Source organism: Diabrotica virgifera, chromosome 1 (assembly GCF_917563875.1).
Source record: "Diabrotica virgifera virgifera chromosome 1, PGI_DIABVI_V3a".
Classification (NCBI taxonomy): domain Eukaryota; kingdom Metazoa; phylum Arthropoda; class Insecta; order Coleoptera; family Chrysomelidae; genus Diabrotica; species Diabrotica virgifera.
This window is the reverse complement of record NC_065443.1, coordinates 282278374-282303576: the sequence shown is the minus strand read 5'-3', so window position 1 is coordinate 282303576 and position 25203 is coordinate 282278374. Positions and strand designations below refer to the sequence as shown.

Below are 25203 nucleotides of genomic sequence, written 5' to 3'. Positions count from 1 at the left end.
CGCGTATCCCTTCCGAGTACTTGCACACCGCGAATACAAAATACCTACCTACTGAGAAATAAGATTCTCGATATGATTACCGGTACTCAAATACAAAAGTAATCATAGTAATCGACGTAACGAATACTGTAAATGATTACTTTATACAAAAGTAACGATTTGTAACGAATACTCGAAAGCAACTATAATCAACATCACTAGTTAACAGATTCCATAATTACCATCATCATCATCATCATCATCATTTGGCTCTACAACTCTATGTGAGTCTTGGCCGCGTTTACTATTTCCCTCCATTGTTGTCGGTCCTGAGCAGCTATTTCCCATTGCTGTACTCCCATTTTGCGTAGATCGCTGGCTACTGCGTCCTTCCATCTCTTTCTTGGGCGACCAACTGACCTTTTTCCATCGGGCCTTTCCCAGAATGTGGCGTTTAGAAGTCTTTCGTCACTTGATCTTAGTACGTGACTCGCCCATCGTATTCTGTTTGATTTAATGTAGCGTACTATGTTTTCATCTCCGTATATTGTCTGGAGTTCATCATTGTGTCTTCTTCTCCATTCTCCTGTTGTCTCTTCTCTGCAAGGCCCATAGATAGTCCGCAGTATCTTTCTTTCAAGTACCAGTAATTTTGTTTTTTCCCGCTGATTCAGAGTCCAGGTTTCGCTTCCGTACGTTATTGTGGGACGAATTATTGTCTTATATACTCTTATTTTTGCTGCTCTTGAGAGTATTTTTGATTTAAGTAGGGTCATTAACGAGTAATATGCCCTGTTTTCTGCAATAATCCTGGCTGCCACGTCCTTTTCATAGTTATTTTCAGATGTTATGATCGCTCCCAAGTACTTAAATTCTTTGACGACTTCAAAATTGTATTCATTAATTGTTACGTTTTGTCTAACCCTTGGTCTTGGGTTCTTCGTAACCACCATGTACTTGGTCTTGTTCTCGTTGACCTTAAGACCAACTTCCTTGGCTCCGTTCTCGAATAGGGTGAAAACTTCTTTTGCATCTCTGGTGGATTGTGCAATTGTGTCCACGTCATCCGCAAAGGCTAATAGTATTTTTGATCCTTGGGCGGCAAATCCGTTTGTCAGTTGTGGCTGAGCTTTCCTTACTGCATGTTCCAGTGCGAAGTTAAACAGCAGGGGGGCGAGAGGATCTCCTTGTCTAAGTCCTGTTTCAATGAGGAATTCCTCCGACGTGTTGCTGCCAACTCTGATTCGTGCGGAAGCGTTCTCCGTGCTCACCTTTGCTAATCGTACCAGTTTTCCAGGTACTCCCATTTCTACCATAGTCTCCCACAATGCTTCTCTGCTAACAGAATCGTAAGCTTGTTTGAAGTCCAAGAAGATTTGGTGTACATCGCGGTTGAATTCCCAGTTTTTTTCCAACACCTGGCGTAGGACGAAGATCTGGTCTATAGTCGACCTTCCCGGTCTGAATCCGCTTTGGTAGTCGCCTATTATTTCCTCTGCATATGGAGTTAATCTTCTAAACAGTATTATGGATATAATCTTGTATGTTGTATTAATTAACGATATTCCTCTATAGTTCCGACATATTTGTTTGTCTCCCTTCCATAATTACCGCTGTAATTTATTAGTGAAAAATGTATGTCGAATTTCATGGAAGTATCCAATTTTTTTTATGCTAAAACATTAATTTTGAAATTTGAGGCCATATTTTTGGGACCAATTATTTAGTAACGTAGCAAGGGTAATCATTGTCTTTTTTTGCAAAATTTCAAAATTTGAATGAGTGAAATAATAGGGATTTTGAAGTGTAATAATACTACTACTACTACATGTCGGCTTATAACGTTCTCCGCCGTTTCCAACTTCCAATCGCCACTTCGTCCGGTTTAGTTGTTCTATAGGTCCTCTTCCATTTCTCTTTCTCTCAGCTCTTTATTTATTCCTTCGCTCCAACTTTTTCTCGGTCTACCTCGTTTTCCCTTTCCTTCTGGTTGGCAGTTTAATATTTCCTTTGGTATTCGTTGTTCATTCATTCTTTGTATATGTCCAAACCAGATAAGATATTTTGTTGTTAGATCATCCGTGATTGTTCGTTTGATTCTCAGTATTTCTTCCGTTTTTCTGGAAATCTAATGAACTTCCTTATTTTAAATAGATAATAGATAACTTTAACTATTTTTTATCTTTTAAAGTGCTTAGGTTATAATTTCGGAGTTATTGCTACATTTACGTTATCGTCGCAGAAGTTAATACATTATTATAAAAATATACAAAAAGGGCTTCGTTTTTGTTTTTTGAAAAGATTTGTAGATGCTTTTGAACATATTCTACAGCGATTTTAAGTAGACATTTTTACATAAAAAGTGATTTATTTTACTATGTTATTCTGCATTCTAAAGCCTCTAACTGAATAGGTTGAGAAGTAGAGAGCTGACTGTCTCAAATTGGTCGTTCAGAATTATCAGTTTGTCATCAGTTCACACTGAAGATCGTCAGTTTGACCGAAAACGTTTTGTACATTTTCCACTCCCTCGTGGATAAATTTTAATAGATTCATATACCTATATACAACAGAAGTGTTTACTTCATTCCACGTTGTTTTATCGAATGTATACAGCCAACTACAGGATTTACCCTTTTTTAAAGTTTTTAAGATTCAGGATTATATCTGTATTTTCAATTTATTAATTTCCACCGATTGTAATAAATATAGCTTAAGGCAATTTAAGGCTATTATAAGCTGTATATAGCTATTTTGAGTACGAAGAATTTGAAACTGTTCATTAAAAGAATGATTATGATCTAGCTAGAAGGTGACGTGCGTATGTAGAATGTGTTTTTCTATTCTTAAAAGACCTTTTGTGTTCTGCTATCCGTTTACCAAAGGTTCTGTGAGTTTGACCGATGTAAGTTTTTGTAAACACCATTATTTTTGTCAGTTTGTAAACACCATTAATTTGTAATAAATTTTGTAGAAGTATGGAAAACAACAATCACTTTTATTTCGTTCATTCAATTTTTGTAAATTTCGTTAAAAAGACAAGAAAACCTCCGTTCCTGTTGGCGGCCCTATTTTTTTCTTGAGATTTAAGTACTTAAGAACAAATAAAAATTGACCACAAGACTGTGCCGTTAAATTACAAAATCAACATTTTCATCATAAAAAAAGTGGATATTTCTGTGGGATTCAATCCTACCTAGGAAGGGAAAGACCTATCCTAAAAGTAAAGAAATCTTTTACTAAAAGGTTCCATACATTGGTCCAGTGTCTTCACAAAAATTACAACTACCAGAACTTTTTGGGTAAATTCCACAGAAAGTTATTGAGAAAAAGTAGGTCCAGAAAATTTTACAGTTCTAGGAGTATCTAAATCTTTCAAATATTTCACACAGAAGACCAAAGTTGAGAAGACGACATAAAACAGACGATATAAAGTTCCAAATCAAATATTAGTACTGATATTAAAAGTTTATTTCAAAAACTGCATAAATAAGTGGTAAGGGGTAAGTATATAAAACTAAATCTACTAAAAATGCTGCAAAGTCATTGTTTAAACTAGTTTTTGGGATTTAGCTACAGGCAATGGGTTGTTTTGTTTTCTACGTCTTACCCTGTAGCCAGTTTCTCCTTTCAGACCCCTGATACCCTGTAATAATTACTACCCTTAACAAAATGTATATGTGATGTATTTCTTTACAGAGATGATCCCATAACTATATCCAAAATATATTCACTTAAAATTATTTTCTTCAAATATACAGGGTGTTCCACAACGAGAAACACTATTTATACAACGGAAACTATTTCCACGATATTTATGAAAATTGGTTTATGGGTTACGTTTTTTATCATACCCAATACATATGCAACACATAATACATAATACGAACAGTCACGCACATACAATCGCATGAGGCATATAGAAATAAATCAGAAAAACACATAATAATTAAATATTTATGTACAACAGGGCATAAAAATCCAAAGCATGGCTGGTGCCTACAACACCGTGGCTAAGTATGTCAAACTCAATTTTGAAAAGACATAACCTTCTCAATACCTTGGCGGTTAGACATTCTTTTAAATACAATTCTTTAATATTCTCTTTTTTGAAAAGGATTTCCGGGATGGAAGTAGAAACGTTAATTTAGGTAAAAATGTAATTGTCTGGCTAATCCCACATAAATACAATATTTAACATAAACATGTTATAAGAAAACAGTTTCAGGACCTTATATAGATCGTGTAAGCTCTTCGTGAAACATCCTGTATATTTTTAGAAATAAACCCTATTAGCATAAAATTAATTTAATAGGTCACTATTGCTATTTTCGTGGCAATTAACTTTAAGTGTATCATTTCAGTGTTTAATTTATAAAATATGTTATTATATTCGTATTTTAATCCATAAATTTAAATTTTAATAACAGGGATCCAAGATAAAGAAATACTGTATTTTTGGCAATATTCAGAATGATATTGTGTAATTAATGAATACAGTAAAAAATCAAGAAAAAAAAATGAATTCTGATGGTATGTCTGTAAAAAATAATGATTAGATGACAAAATAAACAAAAATAATATACCGGAAAGCCATTTTTGCCCGGTGTCCCTGCTGTCCCCTAAGAAATAAAAAATAATGGATAAAATAAATATAAAAAACAAATAATTTTGCATAAAGTTATTTTCTAAAAATACCTAGGTAAAAAGAAAGAAAAAATGTTCAAAATGTTTGACAATTTTTGACAATTTCGATTTCATAACATCAAAAGGGGTCTAGGACCTAGACTCTAGGTGTTTTGATCATTATACACTATATGCGTAATAATATTTAGATTAGTGTCTTAAACCGAAAAACTGAAAGTTTAAGGAAGGCAGTTTGTAGTAGATATTTATCTCCTCACTTCATGTGACTTTATCTTCCAATAACAAATTTTTGTAATTAGTGTTATAGACCGCGGCATTTTATGTACTAAAAGTGTATTATTCGTATAGCCTACATGTTTCGACCTATACTTGGGCTACATCAGGCAGTGGCAAATGGAAGACATATTTAGAGGAAAAAAGACCATTTTTTTACTTCACGGAGTAGATAAGCTAGGTAGAGCCATCTACCATGGATGAAAAGAAATAGACACTATCGACTGGGGTTTTGCATGACTGCAAATAGATACCAATGTGAGGTATCTACATATTTTCTTTATTTACTTCCGTACCTCATCCTTCTTTTTGGTAATTTTAGCTTTACACGTTTGACTTTGATTTTTTGTTCATGCCGAAATATTTTGTCTTCTGACTAGAAATTTACAGTCCCCTCTTTTTCTTAATTTACAAACCATCAAAACAAATTTACTATGCCTTTGTAACTATGCTACTATGACTAGTCAATCAGTATCAAGTTATAAAAAATTTAATAATATTAAATTATTTTTTATCAAATTTTTTTTTAAAACCATTATTTTTTATTTTTACCTAGGCTACAGAACTATTTCAAAATATTTACTTATTATTATTTTAAGTCTTTTTCGATTTTATAATATTTACTTATTATTTTCGTCCTTATTTTCAAATGCCCATGCACAAGTGTCCACACAGACAAAGAAGTTGAATGGTTCTAAGACTACGTTAACACTGCGATACAAGAGGTAAACACCAAGTGTACTATTAGGTTACGTTCACTACGGAGACCATCGCATGGTATCCTAGCCTAGAGAATAGTATCTTACTCTTCATATTTGTGAATTCTGGTATTCAAAATAATGCATTCATTTTACATAGCGATCGATAATATAGTTTCGATCGAAAGGTAAAATAAATGCACTATTTTAAATGCGAGCGTTCACGAATATGAAGAGTAGGATACTATGCTCTAGGCTAGGATACCATGCGATGGTGTCAGTAGTGAACGTAAACTTATACTGATGGGAGATCGGAGATCCCAACGCCAAAAGAGACCACGAGCAGGATGATGTAAGTGTTATGGGCAGGGATGAGTTTCTAGTTGAACCTTATGGATATAGACACATAATCGAATGGGGTCAAACTCTTATACACAGACGAATAAGTTAAATGGTTCCACGACTACATACATTAATACTGCAGTTCAAGAGGTAACCACCAACTTTACTATACTGATGAGATACCTTAACGCCAAAATAGGCCACAAGCAGGATGATTCAAAGTTTTTAGTTGGACCTCAAGGATATAGAGATAGAAACGAAAGGAATAAAACTCTTATATTTTTTTTTCTGAAACACAGGCTATGTGTCATGAAGACCTATAAAAAAAAACCCCAGAAAACGAGCACTTCAGAAATCAACAAATGGCATAAAGATGAATGTAATCAACTTTGTAACTGCTACCAAAAAAGACGTTGTTTAAATGGTAACTTTATCAATTTTAAACTGGAGCTGACTGTAACATGGTTAGAGTGAAGATGGTCTTGAATGTAAAGAAGAAAAAAGGAGATATATGGTAGAAAGGACCAAAAATGTCATATTCAATGCGATTACTAACACAATAGCAACTACAAAGAAATATAGAATAACCTTCAGAAAGACATGAAAGATGAAACCAATAATGATCAGCTTAACGACCCGTTGGTGGACGTCCTAAAAAAGGTACGGAAGAAGCACCGAGCAAGCAACGAAAAATTAAAAACTCACATAAGACACAAGAAACTTATTTCAAAATAGAAGGAAAATGAAAGTTAAGAACACAAACAATGGAGCAGAGCTGCAGAATTGAAACAAAAACTTTTCAAAAGCGATTAAGAAAGACGTAAGGAACACTTAAAAAATAAAGCAGTACTAAAGTTGAATACATGAAAGGGAGATATTTTTATAAATTAAAAAGAAACAACATGTCATACATGAACAATAAGAGATTCATTGTCCCACCAGTGAACATATTGTAATATACTCCAAAAGAAGCATAATAAAAAAACTACAAGGCATGTATTGCTTTATTAAAGGTAATAGGACATACCTAATTAATCTCTGGGAAAATAAGTTCAGCCAAGATAATAAGCTTTATCACTAGATAATTTTAATTTAAATTTTCCTGTAAAGTTCTTATTTGGGGAAAATATTTATCTGATAGCATCACACAATGGTGTTCTGGAGGAAAATTATACAGGGTGTTTCATTAATAATTGTCCATATAGTGACTGAAGAAACTTTAGCACAAAATACGAAGATTTAACCTAAAACACTTAAATAAAATGTGGTTCCTTACTGAGTTACAGGGTGTTTTATCTAAAAATTTAAATATTATTTTTGCTCAGCATTTTAGAACTGTTCTACTTATCCTTTTCATACTTGGCAGGAAGTGCGACTACTAGACACCCTACTAAATTATGATAAACAAACGTTTCTAGCTACTACCAGAGGCGTACGACACGGGATGGTGAATGGTTGACCCTTCTCAAATTCTACGCCACTGGAGGTTGACTATTTTAGTGCCACTTTTAGATTTTCCAATACTTTCTACGTAAATAATACACTGTTCATTGGTAACGATAAAGTCATTAGTTTTCGAGATATTTGAAGTTAAATATGAAACGGCACAGATATTTTGATTAATTTATGATATGATTCATATGATTAAAATTTAAAAAATATTTTTCCCAGTACATACTTTAAAACTATTTGGCGTATCATTATCATACTTGGCAGAAAGTGTAGGTACTGTAGACCCCACTAAATTAAGATAAATAAACGTTTCTAGCTACTACCAGAGGCGTACGACAGGGGATAGTGGCTGGTTGACCCTTCCCAAATTCTACGCCACTGACGAAATTGCTATTTTAGTGTAATTTTTTAATTTTGCAATACTTTTTATGTAAATAATATACTCTTCATTCGTAACGATAAAATTATTAGTTGTCGAGATCTTTGAAATTAAAAATGAAGCGACACAATACATTAATCAAAATAACCGTGTCGTTTCATTTTTAACTTCAAAGATCTCGAAAACTAATGACTTTATCGTTACAAATGAAGAGTATGTTATTTTCATAGAAATTATTGGAGAATCCAAAAATTGAACTAAAATAGCAATCTCGCCAGTGGCGTAGAATTTGGAAAGGGTCAACCATTCACTTTCCCTCGTCGTACGCCTCTGGTAATAGCCAGAAACGTTTGGTTAACCTAATTTAGTAGTTTGTACAGTACCTATACTACCTGCCAAGTATGAAAAGGATACGTCGAACAGTTTTAAAATGCCGAGAAAAAATAGTTTTACAATTTTTTGATAAAACACCCTGTAACTCAGTAAGGAACCACATTTTATTTAAGTGTTTTAGGTTAAATCTTCGTATTTTGTGCTAAAGTTTCTCCAGTTACTATATGGACAATTATTAATGAAACACCCTGTATACATAGACATATGTACAAGTAGAAAGCAAGGACATTTTTATAAACAGGTTATAATAAATATTTTGAAACATTTTTTTCTATAATTTGGAAAGAATCTTCCCATCTGAAGTATATGGTGACCTTTATTTAGAAAAATAATAGAAACTATATTTTTTACATATTTCTATATGAGAACAAAAATCCAATTAGATGTTATATATTTCAGATCAGAGGAATATAATTATTCAATATTTATTTAAATATGGCTGCTACTTACAGGTGGGCCAGATTCCCCAGATTCTCCCTTTTTCCCCTTCCTTCCTCTCTTGCCAGGAACTCCAGGAGGTCCAGGTGGACCAGCTGGCCCTGAAAAGATAAAATAAAGATAAAATAAAACATTTAAAATGTTGCTATAGCAAGAATACATGTAATGTAGTTTCTATTTTTTGTTAAAGATTTGTGCGGAATATGACTTTAATACGCTGAGCATTACATGGCTACCGTAAAGATTTAGATAGTCTTGAAATGAAAACATGTAAGAATTATGAAGAAATGTACCTACTGGAATCATTACGTTAGTAATGATAGTAAAGTTCGATACTGAAAATAAAGTCTAATAATACTAGATGTTAGGAGTAACCTTTCTTCCAACTATACATGAGCAGGTTACCTACCGGAAATCATGAAGTACGTATAGAGAAATAGACTCATATTACAACAATATCATTAATATGATTCTTCGAATACATCCATTCGAACCAATAATTTGCCAACGTTGCGAAACATGTAAATATACTGAAGCTATTTCCTTGTGGCATTTTTATAATCAACTACAGTAAAACCTGTCAATAACGGTCACTAAAAATGACAGGACTATTGGCCGATATAAAAAGGTGGCCGCTAATATCAGGTTTTGTAGTCCACAAATTTTGGTTTGGGGAACTGTGAAACTGGCCGGCTAGTTCAGGTGGCCGGTTTTGACAGGTGGCCGTTAACACAGGTTTTACTGTATTTTTATTGGGTAATAAGCCACAATTTTACCAAAAAAATGATTTTATTAACGTTTCGAAGCCCAAATCGGGTTTCGTTGTCAAAATACAAAATACTACTAAAATAAACAAAAATGTTGTTGCTAATTTAAATTAAAAAATTTAGTAAAGTCATCCCAGGAACGCAACTCATTAATATTGGCGATATCATTTTAAAGTCTTCTACTTCTGAATTGCCAATATAAATGAGTCAGACTAAATAAATTATTAGCAGAATTTTTTTACCTAGCAACAACATTTTTGTTTATTTTAGTAGTATTTTGTATTTTGATGAAACGAAACCCGATTTGGGCTTCGAAACGTTAATAAAATCATTTTTTTGGTAAAATTGTGGCTTATTACCCATTAAAAATAGTTGAATGTAAATATACAGAGTGAGTCTGTAATTTGGAATAAATTCAATAGTTCAAATACTAATTGTTTTTTTGAAAAATGCTCAGACCTATCGATTAGTATTTCATATCGAAATTTTTTACATACAATAATAATGTATACAGGTTGTCCCAATTTAGAGATATGACGTCATCGTTGATTTTCTTAAATGGCAACACTGTCATTTTAATAGCTATTTTGATATGGTGTGTAAAGTTATACACAACTGCAAAATATCAAATTTTTCTTCCCTACCATTTACAAGATAATAAAAGATAACAAAGTTATGAAAAACAAGAGTCTATAATTTGGAATAAATTCAATAGTTCAAATACTAATTGTTCTTTTGAAAAATGCTCAGACCTGTCGATTAGTATTTCATATCGAAATTTTTTACATAGCATAATAATGTATGCAGGGTATCCCAATTTAGAGATATGACGTCATCGTTAATTTTCTTAAATGGCAACACTGTCATTTTGATATCTATTTTGATAAGATGTGTATAGTTATAGATAACTGCAAAATATCAAATTTTTATTCCCTACCATCTAAGATATAATAGAAGATAACAAAGTTATGAACAACAAGTAATCAAATAATTGAATTTAATTATTTTAATTAAGCAAATGCTCATAATGTTGCCCACTGGCTATTTGACAATATCCTAAACGCGATCTAAATTCGTTTTGAACATTCTGAGCATTTGCTTTTTTGAAATAATTAAATTCAATTATTTGATTACTTGTTTTTCATAACTTTTTATTTTTTATTATCTTTTAAAATTATCTTTTAAATGGTAGGGAATAAAACTTGATCTTTTGCAGTTATGTATAACTTTACACATCCTATCAAAATAGTTATCAAAATGACAGTGTTGCCATTTAAGAAAATCAACGACGACGTCATATCTTTGAATTGGGACACCCTGTATACATTATTATTATATGTAAAAAAAATTCGACTTGAAATATTAATCGACAGGTCTGAGCATTTTTCAAAAAACAATTAGTATTTGAACTATTGAATTTATTCCAAATTAAAGACTCTTGTAAAAACCTACAAAATTCTTTTTTAACGAACTTTCTAAGATAAAAAATAAAAAAGTTACGGTTAAAAAATTAATATATTTAAAAAAATAGAAGAAATCCAATTGGAAGCATAATAATGTAAGTTAACGGTGATTTTAGTCATTGGCCTTATTTATTCTTCTTTATTTATGTATTATTAATAGATTCTACAAGTTTGACTGGCAAAGATACGAAACAATGTTGAAATATGAAATTGTAGGTAATTTAATTTTCAAGAACTTGGTTTGATAAAATTTGTTCTACGGCAAAAATTGAGTGAATCGTAAGTCAGGTCGCACACCAAAGAAACATGAAACGTAAATCACGTTTCATGGAAATAAAACACTGCTAAACAAATAGACGTCCGGCCATTTAGGAAACTTTCCGAAAATAAAAATGTTTTATGAGCATGAATCACATTCGTTTCATTGGTAAGCGGACTTCAAGATTTGTTTATCTGTGTTTTATTTTCATGAAACGTGTTTTACGTTTCACGTTTCATGATTTTCAAATGAGTATATCATCGAAAAACATTGATTTTTTAAATATAAAACTAACACTTTCGATAGCGAATAAATCAAAAACTATTAATTTTATCAAAAAAATGTATAGACCATTTTTTGCTTATAATTAATGCTTTTATTACCTTTTGCAGTCAAAATATAATAAAAAATTTCCACCCCCCCAGATGGGGTGGCAACCACCCCCATGGTAAAAGCGCCTGTCGGCATCATATAGATTTTGATCCATGGACTATCCACTACTTATTCTCAAATCATTCAAGCAAATTGATCTATTCTGTAAAAATTACGAGGTGAAAAGCTTTGGTTCCTGGACTAACAACCCAAAGAAACATACAGTCCACACCACTGAAATTATATTAATATTTTTATATATATATGTACATACATTCCTTATGTTAGTTATGTATATGCGTGTTAAGGTACGTATCCATACAAGGGTGAACCGCGCTCCGTGTATACGGTATGGATGGTGAATGGATACGGTATGAGCTCCCCTACATATAAACCGAAAACCGGTTGGATCGAAGAGGGTGAGCGCCGAGCGGGGTTCACCGACGTATCCACTATGTGGAGCTGCTACACGAAGCGGGGCTCGCCCTTGTATGGATACGTACCTTTAGAGTTTTATTGTTAAACATTAATCCCCCAACTTTCTGTGGTAGTTCGAATATTACAGTAGGAATGATTATTTCATGGCATTTCCTAATTACGGTTTTTTCGATGACTAGTTATTAATCGTTCTTGTATTAGTATCTTTTATCTCCTCTCATCTTTCCTGTTTTATGGAAAACAGGTTATACCCACGTGTAATATCATCTTCTTAGAAATATTCCCCGAAACACATTTTCCGCACTCAATAAATCCCGAACTTTTCCACTAATTCATTTACAGTTCATCTCGCAATCATCCCCTTGAAGGAAATATGAACTTACGACCCTCTAACGACTTGAGATAGACACGTAAAGCAAATTGCTGCGACTGTTCCCGGCACAAAAGGCGAGAGGGACCGTTCTGCAAGTGAACAGAAGAAGAGCAAACACTCGAGGAAACGATGATGGTTGGTAATGCAACAAAACACTGGATGGGGCAATAATCGCGTTATGTAAATTCTCCGAGAGGGATAATCAGGGGTGAAAGTATCTTTTTCCTAATTTCAGATGGAGAAGTGCAAGGCAGGAGCGCACACTTTTTTGTTTTTCACAAAAAGGAAAGGGAATTATATGCTGGAGCTTTTATTTCAACCAACATTACGAGTATATAAAAATCTTCTTTTTCCATTTATCGCCCTATTTACAAGTAGATAGTCAGATTCTTGTGTCGGCTGAATACTGAACAAATTAGCAACAAATTGTTAACAGTGGACGAATGAGGTTGCATAATGATGATGTGTCGAAGGCAGTGTTGCCAACCAAATTTCTCTAGATTATCCGATGATCGCCCGAAAAAGATCCGATTTGTCACAAAAATAACGCCAGTGGCGGATCCAGGAATTTGGGGGGGGGGGTCATGGATCTTGAGGGTGATTTAATTACTTTTCTCTGATGCAAGGTATTTTAACCACCCCTAGGATAAGTGGGTTTCCAATTATTTTTTGGGTGTATCTATTTTTTTTTGTTTGACGGTTTTTTTAGGATTATTGAATTTCACATTTGCACATTTAAGTTTTACAGAATTACCACTTTAAGAGGATATGATACTCCAGTTTAAACGGGTATATTACAATTTTATCGGCGTTTTTTAAAGCTTATAAGATGTAATCTTTAAAATGCACTAAATTATTTTACTTTAAGAATAAAATACACATTTTTTTTGGATATTAAGAAAGATAAAAAAGTTAATACAACCACCGAAAAATATCAGTTAAAAAAAATGCTAATACTAAGTCATCAAAACGTTTTTTTGTACAACTTAGCCAAAATACATCTAATAACAGGCTTAAAAAACAATAAATGTTAAAAAAAATTTTGAGCTCTTATTCAGTATGTCTGCCTAACTTGGAACCTATTGGAAAATTTGCATGGTAAATGCTGCATGGTAAAAAATCTAAGATGCAATATCAGATTTTAAATTTTGTCAATTTTATACGAGGTATATAAAAAATATGAATTTTGCTCAAGAGTAAAGTATTTTTATATTTCACAATATCGAAAATTGTTATAATGTTATAAAAAGTTATTCTAAATTAAAAGCTATGTTTTAATATTAATATTATTATATTTGAAATAATGTGAACTATAAAAGTACCTACTTTACTCTTGAGCGAAATTCATATTTTTTAACATACCTCATATAAAATTGATAAAAGTTTATATATTATTATTGCATCTTAGATTTTAGACCATGCAGAGCTTTTTATAAGGAATAACTTTTTTCGTAAAATTGACAATAAAAAAATTCCCATATGGTTCCAAAGTTACGCAGACACACTGTATAGGAGCTCATTTTTTTAAATTTTCCCATTGTTACGTCAGAATTGGATTTAACCTAGGTAAAAAAGATTAATTCACCGATATCGTCAAAATTGTTTATACAAAACAGCTTTTATTGTCTAAACAATTAATAAACAAATTGCTGCCAAATCTGTGAGTAGAGCTTTTTACTTTAACATTATATTTTAGAAAAATATAAGCTTGTTTGATTTTTTTCCGAAATAATGCAAGTTTTCGGTCTACATTGACTGCCCTATTTTTATGCAGGTGAATAAGTAGTAAAATCGGACAGCAGAATCCCTTTTTTTGAAATTGGAATTGTATCGGTATGCCCATAAGTGGAAACATTTGTGCATTCAAATAATTCACACAGGACCCTTTTGTCCCTTCTTATCTGGGATAGATAATTACCATGAAAAGTATGAATTCAAAATCTATCGTGTTTCAACACTTCGTAATGCCTTTAGGAAAATGCATTTTCCTTGTTCCATAACGCAATTGTCATTTTGTCATCATCACTTTAGTTGATGACCAAATGAAAATTACATTATGGAAGAAGGAAAATGATGATAAATTTGTAATTCGGAAATAATTACTTGTTGTATTCTGTTCTTCTACTTCTGTTGTTGTCATCGTTAATTTTTCTTTGATTTCACTACCAAGTCTTTAGTTTCGCTACCAAAACCTGCTTGGTTCCCGGTCGTCTCCGCCAATGATTTGTGGGGCGGACGGTACAGTATTTAACTGGAGTCATCGGTAAATTAGATGTGAATAATTCAGTTCTGGAAAATGAGTTGTGTACATCTCTTTGTAGGTGCACCGTTCGGGACGAAAAGGGGGTGTTTTTTGAAATTATTCGTCCAAATCACTTCGGTAAATAGACCCTGTTGAGGGGTCGCAGTACAAAGTGGCGATTTTTAACTACGGGGTAGCTTGTAGGGTTGTTAAGTGTTTTATTTATTGCCGGCTTTTGTGTCGTTGCGGATTTGGTGAATGGGCTTTGGTGGAAATATCCCTGTGGGGTCTTTAATTGGCTTTTGATTAAGAGTTAGAGAGTTACAACAGACTAACTAACTATTGTCCACTTCTTTCAGCCTTTTATTCATTTTTATAATTGGATCGTTAAAAATATTGCTTAGTAACATAATGTAACAATCCAGAAAACTTTTATTTTTTTTTAATTCCATTTGGTTCAGAACGCTAACTAATATTATCATAATCATACAATCATATATCATACAATAGTTACAATCATAATCCTGAGAAGGAATAAAATACATTTAATAAATTTTTTTCTATTACCGATAATAAATATTACCGGTTAGGCTTCTGAACAGGCTGGTAGTTTGGCGTGTCACCAGGTACTGGGGTATGTCCCTGAGTATTATCAATTTCAAGTTTATTCCAATAAAACTCAAGTAACAGTTTGTTCGTGTGAAACAATAAGTTTTTTGTTTTTTTATTATTGAGAAACCTATTATGGTTTACTTTTCCACAGCTTAAGCTCAGCGATTCCAACGAGGAAATAAGAAGATGATCAAAAGTAACACATGTAATCCAAAAACTTGTCATGTTCTTGCATTGCTACCAAGAACAAGTAAGAGAAGTAGACGCAGACCTCAAACCAAATGGACTAATGGGGTCTACCCCAAAATCCCGACAGCCAAAATCCCGACAGCCACAATCCCGATGGCCAAAATCTCGACACGCCAGAATCCCGACAGGCCAAAATCCCGGCAGGCCAGAATCCCGACAGGTTTGATAAGTTTCTTTTTAACATATAATTACATTTATTTCTTGTTTTTTGTTTATGGCCATCTGTTTTTTATTTTTTGTTACTAAACAAAAGTATTTACCATTTAAGATGAACTAATTGTCTAAATAAAATTCATAACATGGGTATATGAATTTAATTATTTTTTTTTGCCAATATATAGTCCAATAATATAATATGTATAATCAAATCCTGAAATCAAGTTTCCTTTTATATACTAATAGATATTATCATGTCACAGCCTTTCATTTCAGTAAGTATAGCTTTTATATTTTAAAATGAAGTGTTGAAATAATTTTTTCTTTTAAAATACATAATAATTAGGTCGATGCCACATTATGCGTTTTGACCGGATGCGTTTCCGCCGCATCCGGTGAAAACGCATAGTGTGACAGATCGATACGGTTGCGTTGGAAACGGATGCGTTTTGAGTCATCGGTACGCGCTTACAAACTGCACCAGACTAAACGCATAGTGTGACAGGTCGGTCCGGTTGCGTTGGAAACGGATGCGTTTTCACCACATCCGGTCAAAACGCATAATGTGGCATCGGCCTTAGTACCCGTACTTATTAGTAAGTAGTAATTTTTCAATTTCAATACTCTATAATATGATTTGGTATTGCATTTGAAAAGGAAACAATAAATATTCGAAATGTAGTGGTCTAAATTTTTACTTATGCGAGGATTGTTGCATGTCGGGATTTTGGCCTGTCGGGATTCTGGCATGTCGGAATTCTGGCGTGTCGGTGTTTTGGCCGTCGGGATTTTGGCTGTCGGGATTTTGGGCGCCACCGGGACTGATGACATCAAGCGAATGGCTGGCCACGAATGGATGCAAAAAACAGCAAACAGATATGAATGGACACACCTAAGGGAGGCTTACATTCGACGATAGATGGAATAACTGTTGATGATGACTTAACCGATCTGTTCCATTGCTTCTTTGGTTATATATTTATTTTGGATTAAAGAGTTTTCTTTGTCTCTCGAAGAAAAGATAAAGTTGCGCTCTCTTTGGCCTTGTTCTTTTTGTTTTTCATTAGTGTGCTAATGTAATAGGTATGTATTTTTCCTTCCAAATCTCTTTAAGGAATATGAAATAGTTATTAAAAGTTGGAGTTACGAAATCTTCGCTAAAAATCGCGAAATATAAAATTAAAATGACTCTTAAATTTTATCTTACAAATAATTATTATAGTCCTAAAAGCCCTCCAACAAGTCGACTTCGCCAGGCAATCCAGGCAGCATCCGGTCTGGATTTGGTATTTTTGCTCAGAGATCCAAGAGCGTAATTTGTTTTTCTTGGAAACTTTTCTAATAAACTTCAAAACTTATTAAAGGCTTGTTGCTGAACTTTCCCTACTTTTAAACGGACTCATTGATATTTCAAAGACGTCGTTAGTGTACTGAGGCGCCAAAATCTATTGTTTAATTCGCATACATGCAAAAATTCTACCGTTAAATGTAAATAGTAATAACTCATTAAATATAAAATACTTTAATAATTCAACTCTAGAAAGATAAGAAAAGGTTACTAAATTTTATGCTTAACGAGAGTGACAAACAATTTCAACTTACCGCTGACAAACAATTTCAACTTGCCGCTTTAAATGCGAGTTCTCGATCACAACTATAAATTTACGTCAGCAGACATCTCGACAGTAAACTATGAAATATGCTCAAATCGGGGGTTAGCACTTATTTATTACAGACCGCCACACTAATTAATATTTGAAGAGTAATATGAACATTCCAAAGGGGAATGTAAAAAAGGAGTGCAACTGCAATGATTTCATGCACTTTTAACATAATTCATAAGTATACACATTCTTCTAACTAGACTAAACGCATCAAAGTTAGTGATCTAAAAGTGTTGATAGCTAGGAAATAGGATGCCAGAATAGTTAAAAATATTGTTTAAGAACCTAGATATTATTTTTCCTTCCAAATCTCTTTAAAGAATATAAGTAGTTGTTAGAATAAGTTGGAGTTACAAAATATTCGCTAAAAATCGCGAAAGATAAAATTGAAATGACTCTAAAATAACATTTATCTTACAAATAATTTTTATAGTCCTAATAGCTCTCCTAGTGAATTTAATAAAAAGATAATACATGCATTAAATCAAGTTAACATGTAGCAGATAAACCCCAATGATATTGATGATTTGAATAACCTTATAACCGAAACAGTGAACAAAAGGATTCTGCAACTGAAAAAACCAAAAACAACACACAATGAATTAGACAAAGAAATATTACAATAGAAAAAAGGAAGATCTTAAATAAATCTAACAAAAAGGGAACCGCAGAATATAGATAACTTAATAGGCAGATTAGAAAAGGAATCAGAAGACAAAAAAGAAAAGAAGAAGAAAATTAATAACAACAACTATTGAAAAAAATAAGAGTATGAAATGCCTCAGACCGACACTAGAACGACGTCAGATAATATCATTAATGGGAAAAGACGAAAATGAAATCACAACTAGAGAAAACATACCGAAACGAATAGAAGAATTTTACACAGAACTCTACAGAACACATCAACAAGACGATGAAATGAGACCAGCACGGAAATTAATAAAAAATGTTTGATCGGAAATAATGCCAAAAGTAACAATTTCAGAGGTAACTACAGCATTAGGAAACATGAAGAGAAATAAAGCTACAGGAGAAGATAGGGTTATCACATATATGATATTAGAAGGAGGTAAGGAACTCATTGCAATTGTAACTAAGCTTATAGACAGTTGTTTACACCAGGGCAAAGTCCCTAAGAGCTGGAACAACTCTAAAGTAATCTTATTACACAAAAAAGGTGGTAATCGAAAGTTGGAAAGCTACAGGCCCATCAGTCTATTGTCGCACCTATTTAAAATACTCACCAAAGTCATAACTACCCGACTAACAAGAAAATTAGATGAATACCAACCATATGAACAGACAGGTTTTAGAAAAGGCTATTCAACTTCCGATCACCTGTTAACCACAAAAATATTACTAGAAAAATGTAACGAATACAAGTTTCCAATTTGTATAGCATCTGTAGACTACGAAAAAGCTTTCGACACTATAGAACACACGGCCGTAATAAACGCAATGCAAAATTGTAGAATAGACAGCAGATATATTAACCTAATAAAAGAAACTATGAACCAAGCTACAGCTACATACTACCGAAATGAAAATGAATACATGAACCCTGTACCATTAAACAGGGGAGTCAAACAGGAAGACACTCTATCACCCAAACTGTTCACCTTAGTTTTGGAGGACGTTTTTAAAAATCTAAATTGGAAATATAAGGGAATAAACATCAATGACCGCTACCTCAGTAATCTACGATTTGCGGATGACATAATCCTGATAGCTACCGACCTACAAGAACTGCAAACCATGTTTTCAGAACTACACACAGAATCTTCTAAAATAGGACTAAAAATGAATTTAAACAAAACAAAAGTCATGCAATCCGAAGAAACGATGACAATAATAAACAACAAAGTTATAGAAAAAGTTGAAGAATATATACTTAGGACAAAAAATAATACCAAATAGGGAAATTCAAACGGAAAAAATAAGAAGAAGAAGAAAGTTAGCATGGGCAGCATTCGGCAAACTGAACTATATACTCAGAAATCAGCAAATTCAACTACATCTGAGATCTAAAGTTTTTGATGCATGCATTATTCCGATATTAACATATGGGGCACAAACATGGACAATCACAAAAAAGAATATGAACATACTCAGAGTCACTCAACACGCGATGGAAAGAGCAATGCTTGGCATATCACTTAAGGACAGGAAAACAAACTTGGATAAGACAGAAAATCAAAGTCACCGATGTGGTACAAAAATCACTAAAATTGAAAAGGAAATACGCTGGACATGTAGCTAGCAGCGATCTTAACAAATGGCACAGAACAATTCTAACCTGGAGACCATACGAACACAAAAGACCCAGGGCAGACCTCCTATGAGATGGACAGATGATCTGAAACGAACTGCCGGCAAAAATTGGCTACAAGTAGCGTACAACAAAAAACAATGGAAAGGAAGACTTGAAGAGGCTTATGTTCAGATGTGGACGTGAATGGCTAGACGAAGAAGAAGAATAGCTCTCCAACAAGTCGACTTCTCCCAATCCAGGCAGCATCCGGTCTGGATTTGGTATTGTTGCTCAGATCCAAACCCTTTAAATGCGAGTTCTCGATCACAACTATAAATTTACGTCAGGGGACATCGCGAGAGTAAACTATGAAATGGGCTCAAATCGGGGGTTGGCTCCTACATATCGCCATACTAATTAATATTCGAACAGTAATATGAACATTCCAAAGGGGTACTTAAAAAAGGAGTGCAGCTGCAATGATCATGCATTTTTAACATAATTAAACCGTCATGTTTAATTATAGGGTGAGGTTTGAAAATAGTGCGTAATTTAGGCAATAAAACTGCCTATATACTAAAAAGAAAGTGGCTATCGGCCATGAGTATTACACATTTTTCCAACTAATAATACAAAACTTAAGAAATAATGCGGCTGAGTACAGGTCTAACCAAAGGTGTTGATAGCTAGAAATATAATGCAACCATAGTTAAAAATATTGTTTAGGAACCTAGATATTATTTTCCTTCCACATCTTTTTAAAGAGTATGAACTAGTTGTTAGAATAAGTTAAAGTTACGAAGTCTTCGCTAAAAATCGTGAAAGATAAAATTAAAATGACTCTAAAATAACATTTATCTTACAAATAATTTTTATAGTCCTAAAAGCCCTCCAACAAGTCGACTTCGCCAGGCAATCCAGGCAGCATCCGGTCTGGATTTGGTATTTTTGCTCAGAGATCCAAGAGCGTAATTTGTTTTTCTTGGAAACTTTTCTAATAAACTTCAAAACTCATTAGAGGTTCGCCATAGGCGCTTGTTGCTGAACTTTTCCGACTTTTAAACGGACTCATTGATATTCCGAAGACGTCGTTAGTGTACAGAGGCGCCAAAATCTATTGTTCCCTCGGAATCAATCTGGAAATTCGGTGTTTAAAAACCAGTTAGAAGTTTCTAATTTAATATCGACGACAAAGTTGGCTTTGCGGGTAATTCTTGAGGTCGGTATTGACATAAGGGATGATTTAAGATAAGAAATTTGTTCTATGATCGTTATCATTGCTTTTTTTATTTTAAACAACACCGAGGCGGTGCCACAGTGTTCAAAATTTGTCAAAACGTGATCGAAACTTTTCAAATCAGTCAAAAATAAAATGAATATGTAAAAATTGTACCTAGATAAAAATAACTCTAACAAAATATTTCATAAATTTTAAATATATCAACTTTTTCCGACGGGCAAATAAATTTTTCATCACCTGTTTTTCCGTTTCCTATCCTTACAAATGCACAATTAGAGATACTTTCACGTCCCACGTTGGTTCACCATGTTGTTATGATCTGCTTTCTCTTACTTTTATATTAATTAGTAACTATTTAATTAATTATTCAATTGTCGCAAATCATACATAAAAAAATTAAGAAAAATCTCAGGGTGCTTTTTTGTCATAAAAAAATAACTAAATTATCTTAGGCTAGACTTATCTTTTCTCGTGGCTTCAGTATCTCTTAGTTGATCCTTATCGGGATAAAATAGGAAAAGGAAATAAATAGAAATACCATAAATAAGCACATACAAATACCTTTATTATCAAAAGCAATTCTCTGAAAATTTATCAATTAAATCCTGTGGGCATAAGGTATGCTTTATTGTAATCAAATTTTACCAATTTGTGGACAAAGCTTATACAAAATAAAAAATACAATAAAAAATAAAAAATAATAAAAAACTACAAACAAAACAAAAACAGAAACAGACACCAAGTAAATGGCGTGAGTTATACTACTTAATATAATTTTACAGTTATTAAGTACACATTAAAAAATTAAAAATTTTGCAAACAATATGTATACAACGTCAGAGCAAAAAGAAGGCGAACAAGGAAAAGGGAAAGGGAAAGTAAATCAAAAGTTCTATGCCGCTGCAAATATGTACAAAAGTACTCGAAAGTAATAATCCTGCAAGTCAATTTGCTGAATTCAAATCGTTTATAAAAAAGTCATTCACTGTATAAAAAGCTCTCTCTAGCAAATAAGCTTTCAAGGCCTTGCGAAAAGCGGGAAATGCTGTAATAGGTTTGATGTTAGATGGCAGGTGATTGTGCATTTTTCTCGAATTGTATAGTATAGAGCACTTAACCAGCTCAGACCGTGGGGTTGGCAGATAAAGATTATGCTCCACGTTTCTAAGGGGATAGTTGTGAGTGGGTTTCTCTGGACCTTCTGATGCATGTTTGCGGAATAAACAAACGGATTCAAAAACAAACAAAGAAGGAAGAGTTAATATTTTAAAATTTTTAAAGAATTCTTGGCAATGAACTCTGCTATTGAGTCTCAGGGAGTAACGAAGAGCTCTCTTTTGTAGTTTAAAAATACGCTCAAATTGAGTCGCACAACACGTACCCCAGAATGGAAGGGCGTACCGAAGATGAGACTCAAAAAGGGCATAATAAACGGTCCTAGATGTTGACAAATTCATTTCTGTAGCAACTGATCTTAGCGCAAAACAAGCAGAACTTAATTTTTTGTGTAAGGCATCAATGTGCAAGTTCCATTTTAGAGACTTATCCACAATAAGCCCTAAGAACTTCACCGATTCAATTACCTCTAAACTGTTGTTATTAAGTACTAAAGGTTGCATCATACTGTTGTAAGATAGGACTTTGGTTTTAGAAACGTTAAATAACAGGAGATTCGAATCGCACCACGATTTAATGGTGACTAGGTCTGTAGCTGTGGTATTGCGAAGATCCATAATATCCGTGTTACTCCAAGTAATACTAGTATCATCTGCAAAGAGACATAGTTTACCTTTAATGTTGAGACTAGAGATATCATTTATGTATATCAGAAACAATATCGGGCCTAGAACTGAACCCTGAGGTACCCCACATTCTAATGGCATGCAAGAAGACGCCTTCGTGTCAACCCTTACAAACTGACTTCTTTTATTAAGATATGATTTAAGCCATTTAAGAGCCTTTCCCCTAAATCCATAGTGCTGTAATTTGTCAGTCAAGATGTTATGGTTTACACAATCTAATGCTTTAGAGAAATCACAGAAAATTGTTGCTGTAGAGTGATGGTTGTTTAGACTGGAGTAAACATAATCGAAAAGGAAGAACATAGCATCATTCGTGCATTTGTCACTCAGGAATCCAAATTGATGTGGAGTAAGCAATTTGTATTTCAACAGAAAAGATGATTCTTTTTTTTACCAGACTTTCAATTATCTTCGACAATGTGGGCAGGAGTGCAATAGGGCGATAATTCGAAGCAAGATCTTTATCGCCTCCTTTGTGTATAGGAATAATTATCGCTGTCTTAAGGCAGCTTGGAAAAACTCCAGTTTCGAATGACCTGTTTATTAAGGTAGTAAGATGGTTTAAACTGCAATCAGGTAGAGCAGAAAACATTTTAAGAGTGAGGCCATCAGTCCCAGATGACGATTTATTTTTAATGTCATTTATTGTAGAGCGTAGTTCACCTAATACTATGGGTGTAAAAAGGAAACTATTTAATAACTACTGTCCAAATGAAACTTTTACCATATAAATTAATCTAATTCAAACAAATATTTATCGCTTTGTTCTTGATACCATTAATAAAACAAGCTAAACAAACAAATTTAGGTATTCGCAAAACTACTTATACTTCCTATTAAATTTTTGAAATGTTGGAATCTTAATTCATATGCTTTTACGCAAAAAGAAATTAACGTCTGATTATAAAGAAAATCTATCACATAAGTTATTGACTGACCTTTTTGATTCACACACAATGATGTCTCCTCTTGACCCAAACAGCTTCTCCTTGTTGATTATGTTAGGCTACCAATCAAAGCCCTCTCCGTTCTCAGCATCAATTCAGCAGCATACTAGCAAGTATTTCTCCAAAACACGAGCCAGGCCTCTTTTGACCAGTACTCGTTCAATAAACTTCAAAACTCTCTCCTCTCTTTCTCACAATAATGATCTCCTGAGACCCAAGTATCTTTTTTACTTGGTGTCACAAATAATTTTAATAACTATAGTTCTTGTAACTAACTCTCTTGGACTTTACAGAATCAAAGAGGTATTTCTTCTCAATTTGATTTGTCTCTCGTTCCACTTTTCAGCTATTCTTCACTATCAAACAACCACTAGTACTTGCTTCTGAACTACTCACGAAAACTTTTGACTGCTCTTATCGGATGCCGGTCACATAATAATCTCCTTGTCCAAACTGTCTGAACATCCAAACTTCCCTCTCCCCATTCCAAATTGCCAAGCCAATCAGAAACATTTCTCTCTCCACATTCCTCTTTTTTCGTTCGAAAACCCATGCATTCTTTCAACATATACTTCTACTCATCATAATAACTTTTCGGGAATTCTACAAATATTCTTGGGCTTGAACAAAAGGACTTAAAATTCCAAATTTCTCTACCTTATTTTTCTAAAAACTAATAATTACAATTATCTGTGGATTTTGCCTTTCCCGTAACAAAACAATCTTTTTAAAATTATAATCCGAAATAAATTGTCTTTTCACTTCACTTTATTTACAAATGTCTTTAATTCTTCAGGGAAAACTCATTAAGGATAAACCCACTGCGTAAAAGCTAACTTCTAATAAATAGTTACAAATCAATATACAGGGTGTATCAAATTTATGTGCCCGGGTTATATTAAAAAATAAAATTTCTACTCTGTCTTTGATTGACAAAATGATACACAATAATACACTGTATAAATCCCAAATCATGATTTACAAAGTTTATACATTGTAAATCATGATTCGGGAGTGCTCCTCGTAACATTTAAGTGTCTTGGTTTGTTTATTTCTACTGCATCTTGATTCTGATTTAGTTGCCTTACCGTATAGTTGCCTTACCGTAGACTAGTGATGTTGATTATAGTTACTTTCGAGTATTCGTTACTAATCGTTACTTTTGTCTAAAGTAATCATTTACAGTATTCGTTACTTTGATTACTATGATTACTTTTGTATTTGAGTACCGGTAATCATATCGAGAATCGTATTTCTCAGTAGGTAGTAGTGATGTTGAAAAAGTAACTATTCGTTACAAAGTACTCGTTACTTACGAATACCGAAAGTAACGATTTCTATACACAGATGCAAATCGTTACTTTGATTACTCTCGATTACTTCGTACCAATCGTATCAGAGCGATTAACGACTATTGTATCTACTTCGATTACTCTGGTTACTTCGTACCAATCGTATTAGAGCGAGTAACGACTATTGTATCTACAACCAGTACACTTGATTGCTTTCTATAAAAAAATACCAATCGTATCCCAGCGAGTAACGGACGGGACCGGTATTTTACGAGTGTTATCGAATATCGTTATCGGTATGAAGCGTTTTAAGGGTGTGACGGAATACCGGTACTCATATACAAAAGTAAATCATAGTAATCAAAGTAACGAATACTGTAAATGATTACTTGATATATCGGAATACCTATACAAAATACCAACCTACTGACAAATACGATTTTCGATATGATTACCGGTACTCAAATACAAA

The 25203-nt window shown here is 33.3% G+C and overlaps 1 protein-coding gene across 15 annotated transcripts in view; it reads right to left on the bottom strand.

Annotated features, from left to right (window-relative positions):
* The window catches only part of LOC114327356 (collagen alpha chain CG42342), a 179577-nt gene that overhangs the window by 148032 nt on the left and 6342 nt on the right, over positions 1–25203 (bottom strand). For 11 of the 15 annotated variants that reach the window (XM_050642091.1, XM_050642090.1, XM_050642101.1 and 8 more), the window contains exons 2-3: positions 8614–8702; positions 4566–4601 (exon numbers count right to left, since the gene is read on the bottom strand). In XM_050642091.1, coding sequence (XP_050498048.1) covers positions 4566–4601; positions 8614–8702 — 125 coding nt within the window. Of the gene's footprint in view, positions 1–3589; positions 3626–4565; positions 4602–8613; positions 8703–25203 lie in introns of all 15 variants that reach the window. The other 4 variants (XM_050642096.1, XM_050642099.1, XM_050642092.1 and 1 more) reach the window with 3 other exon arrangements.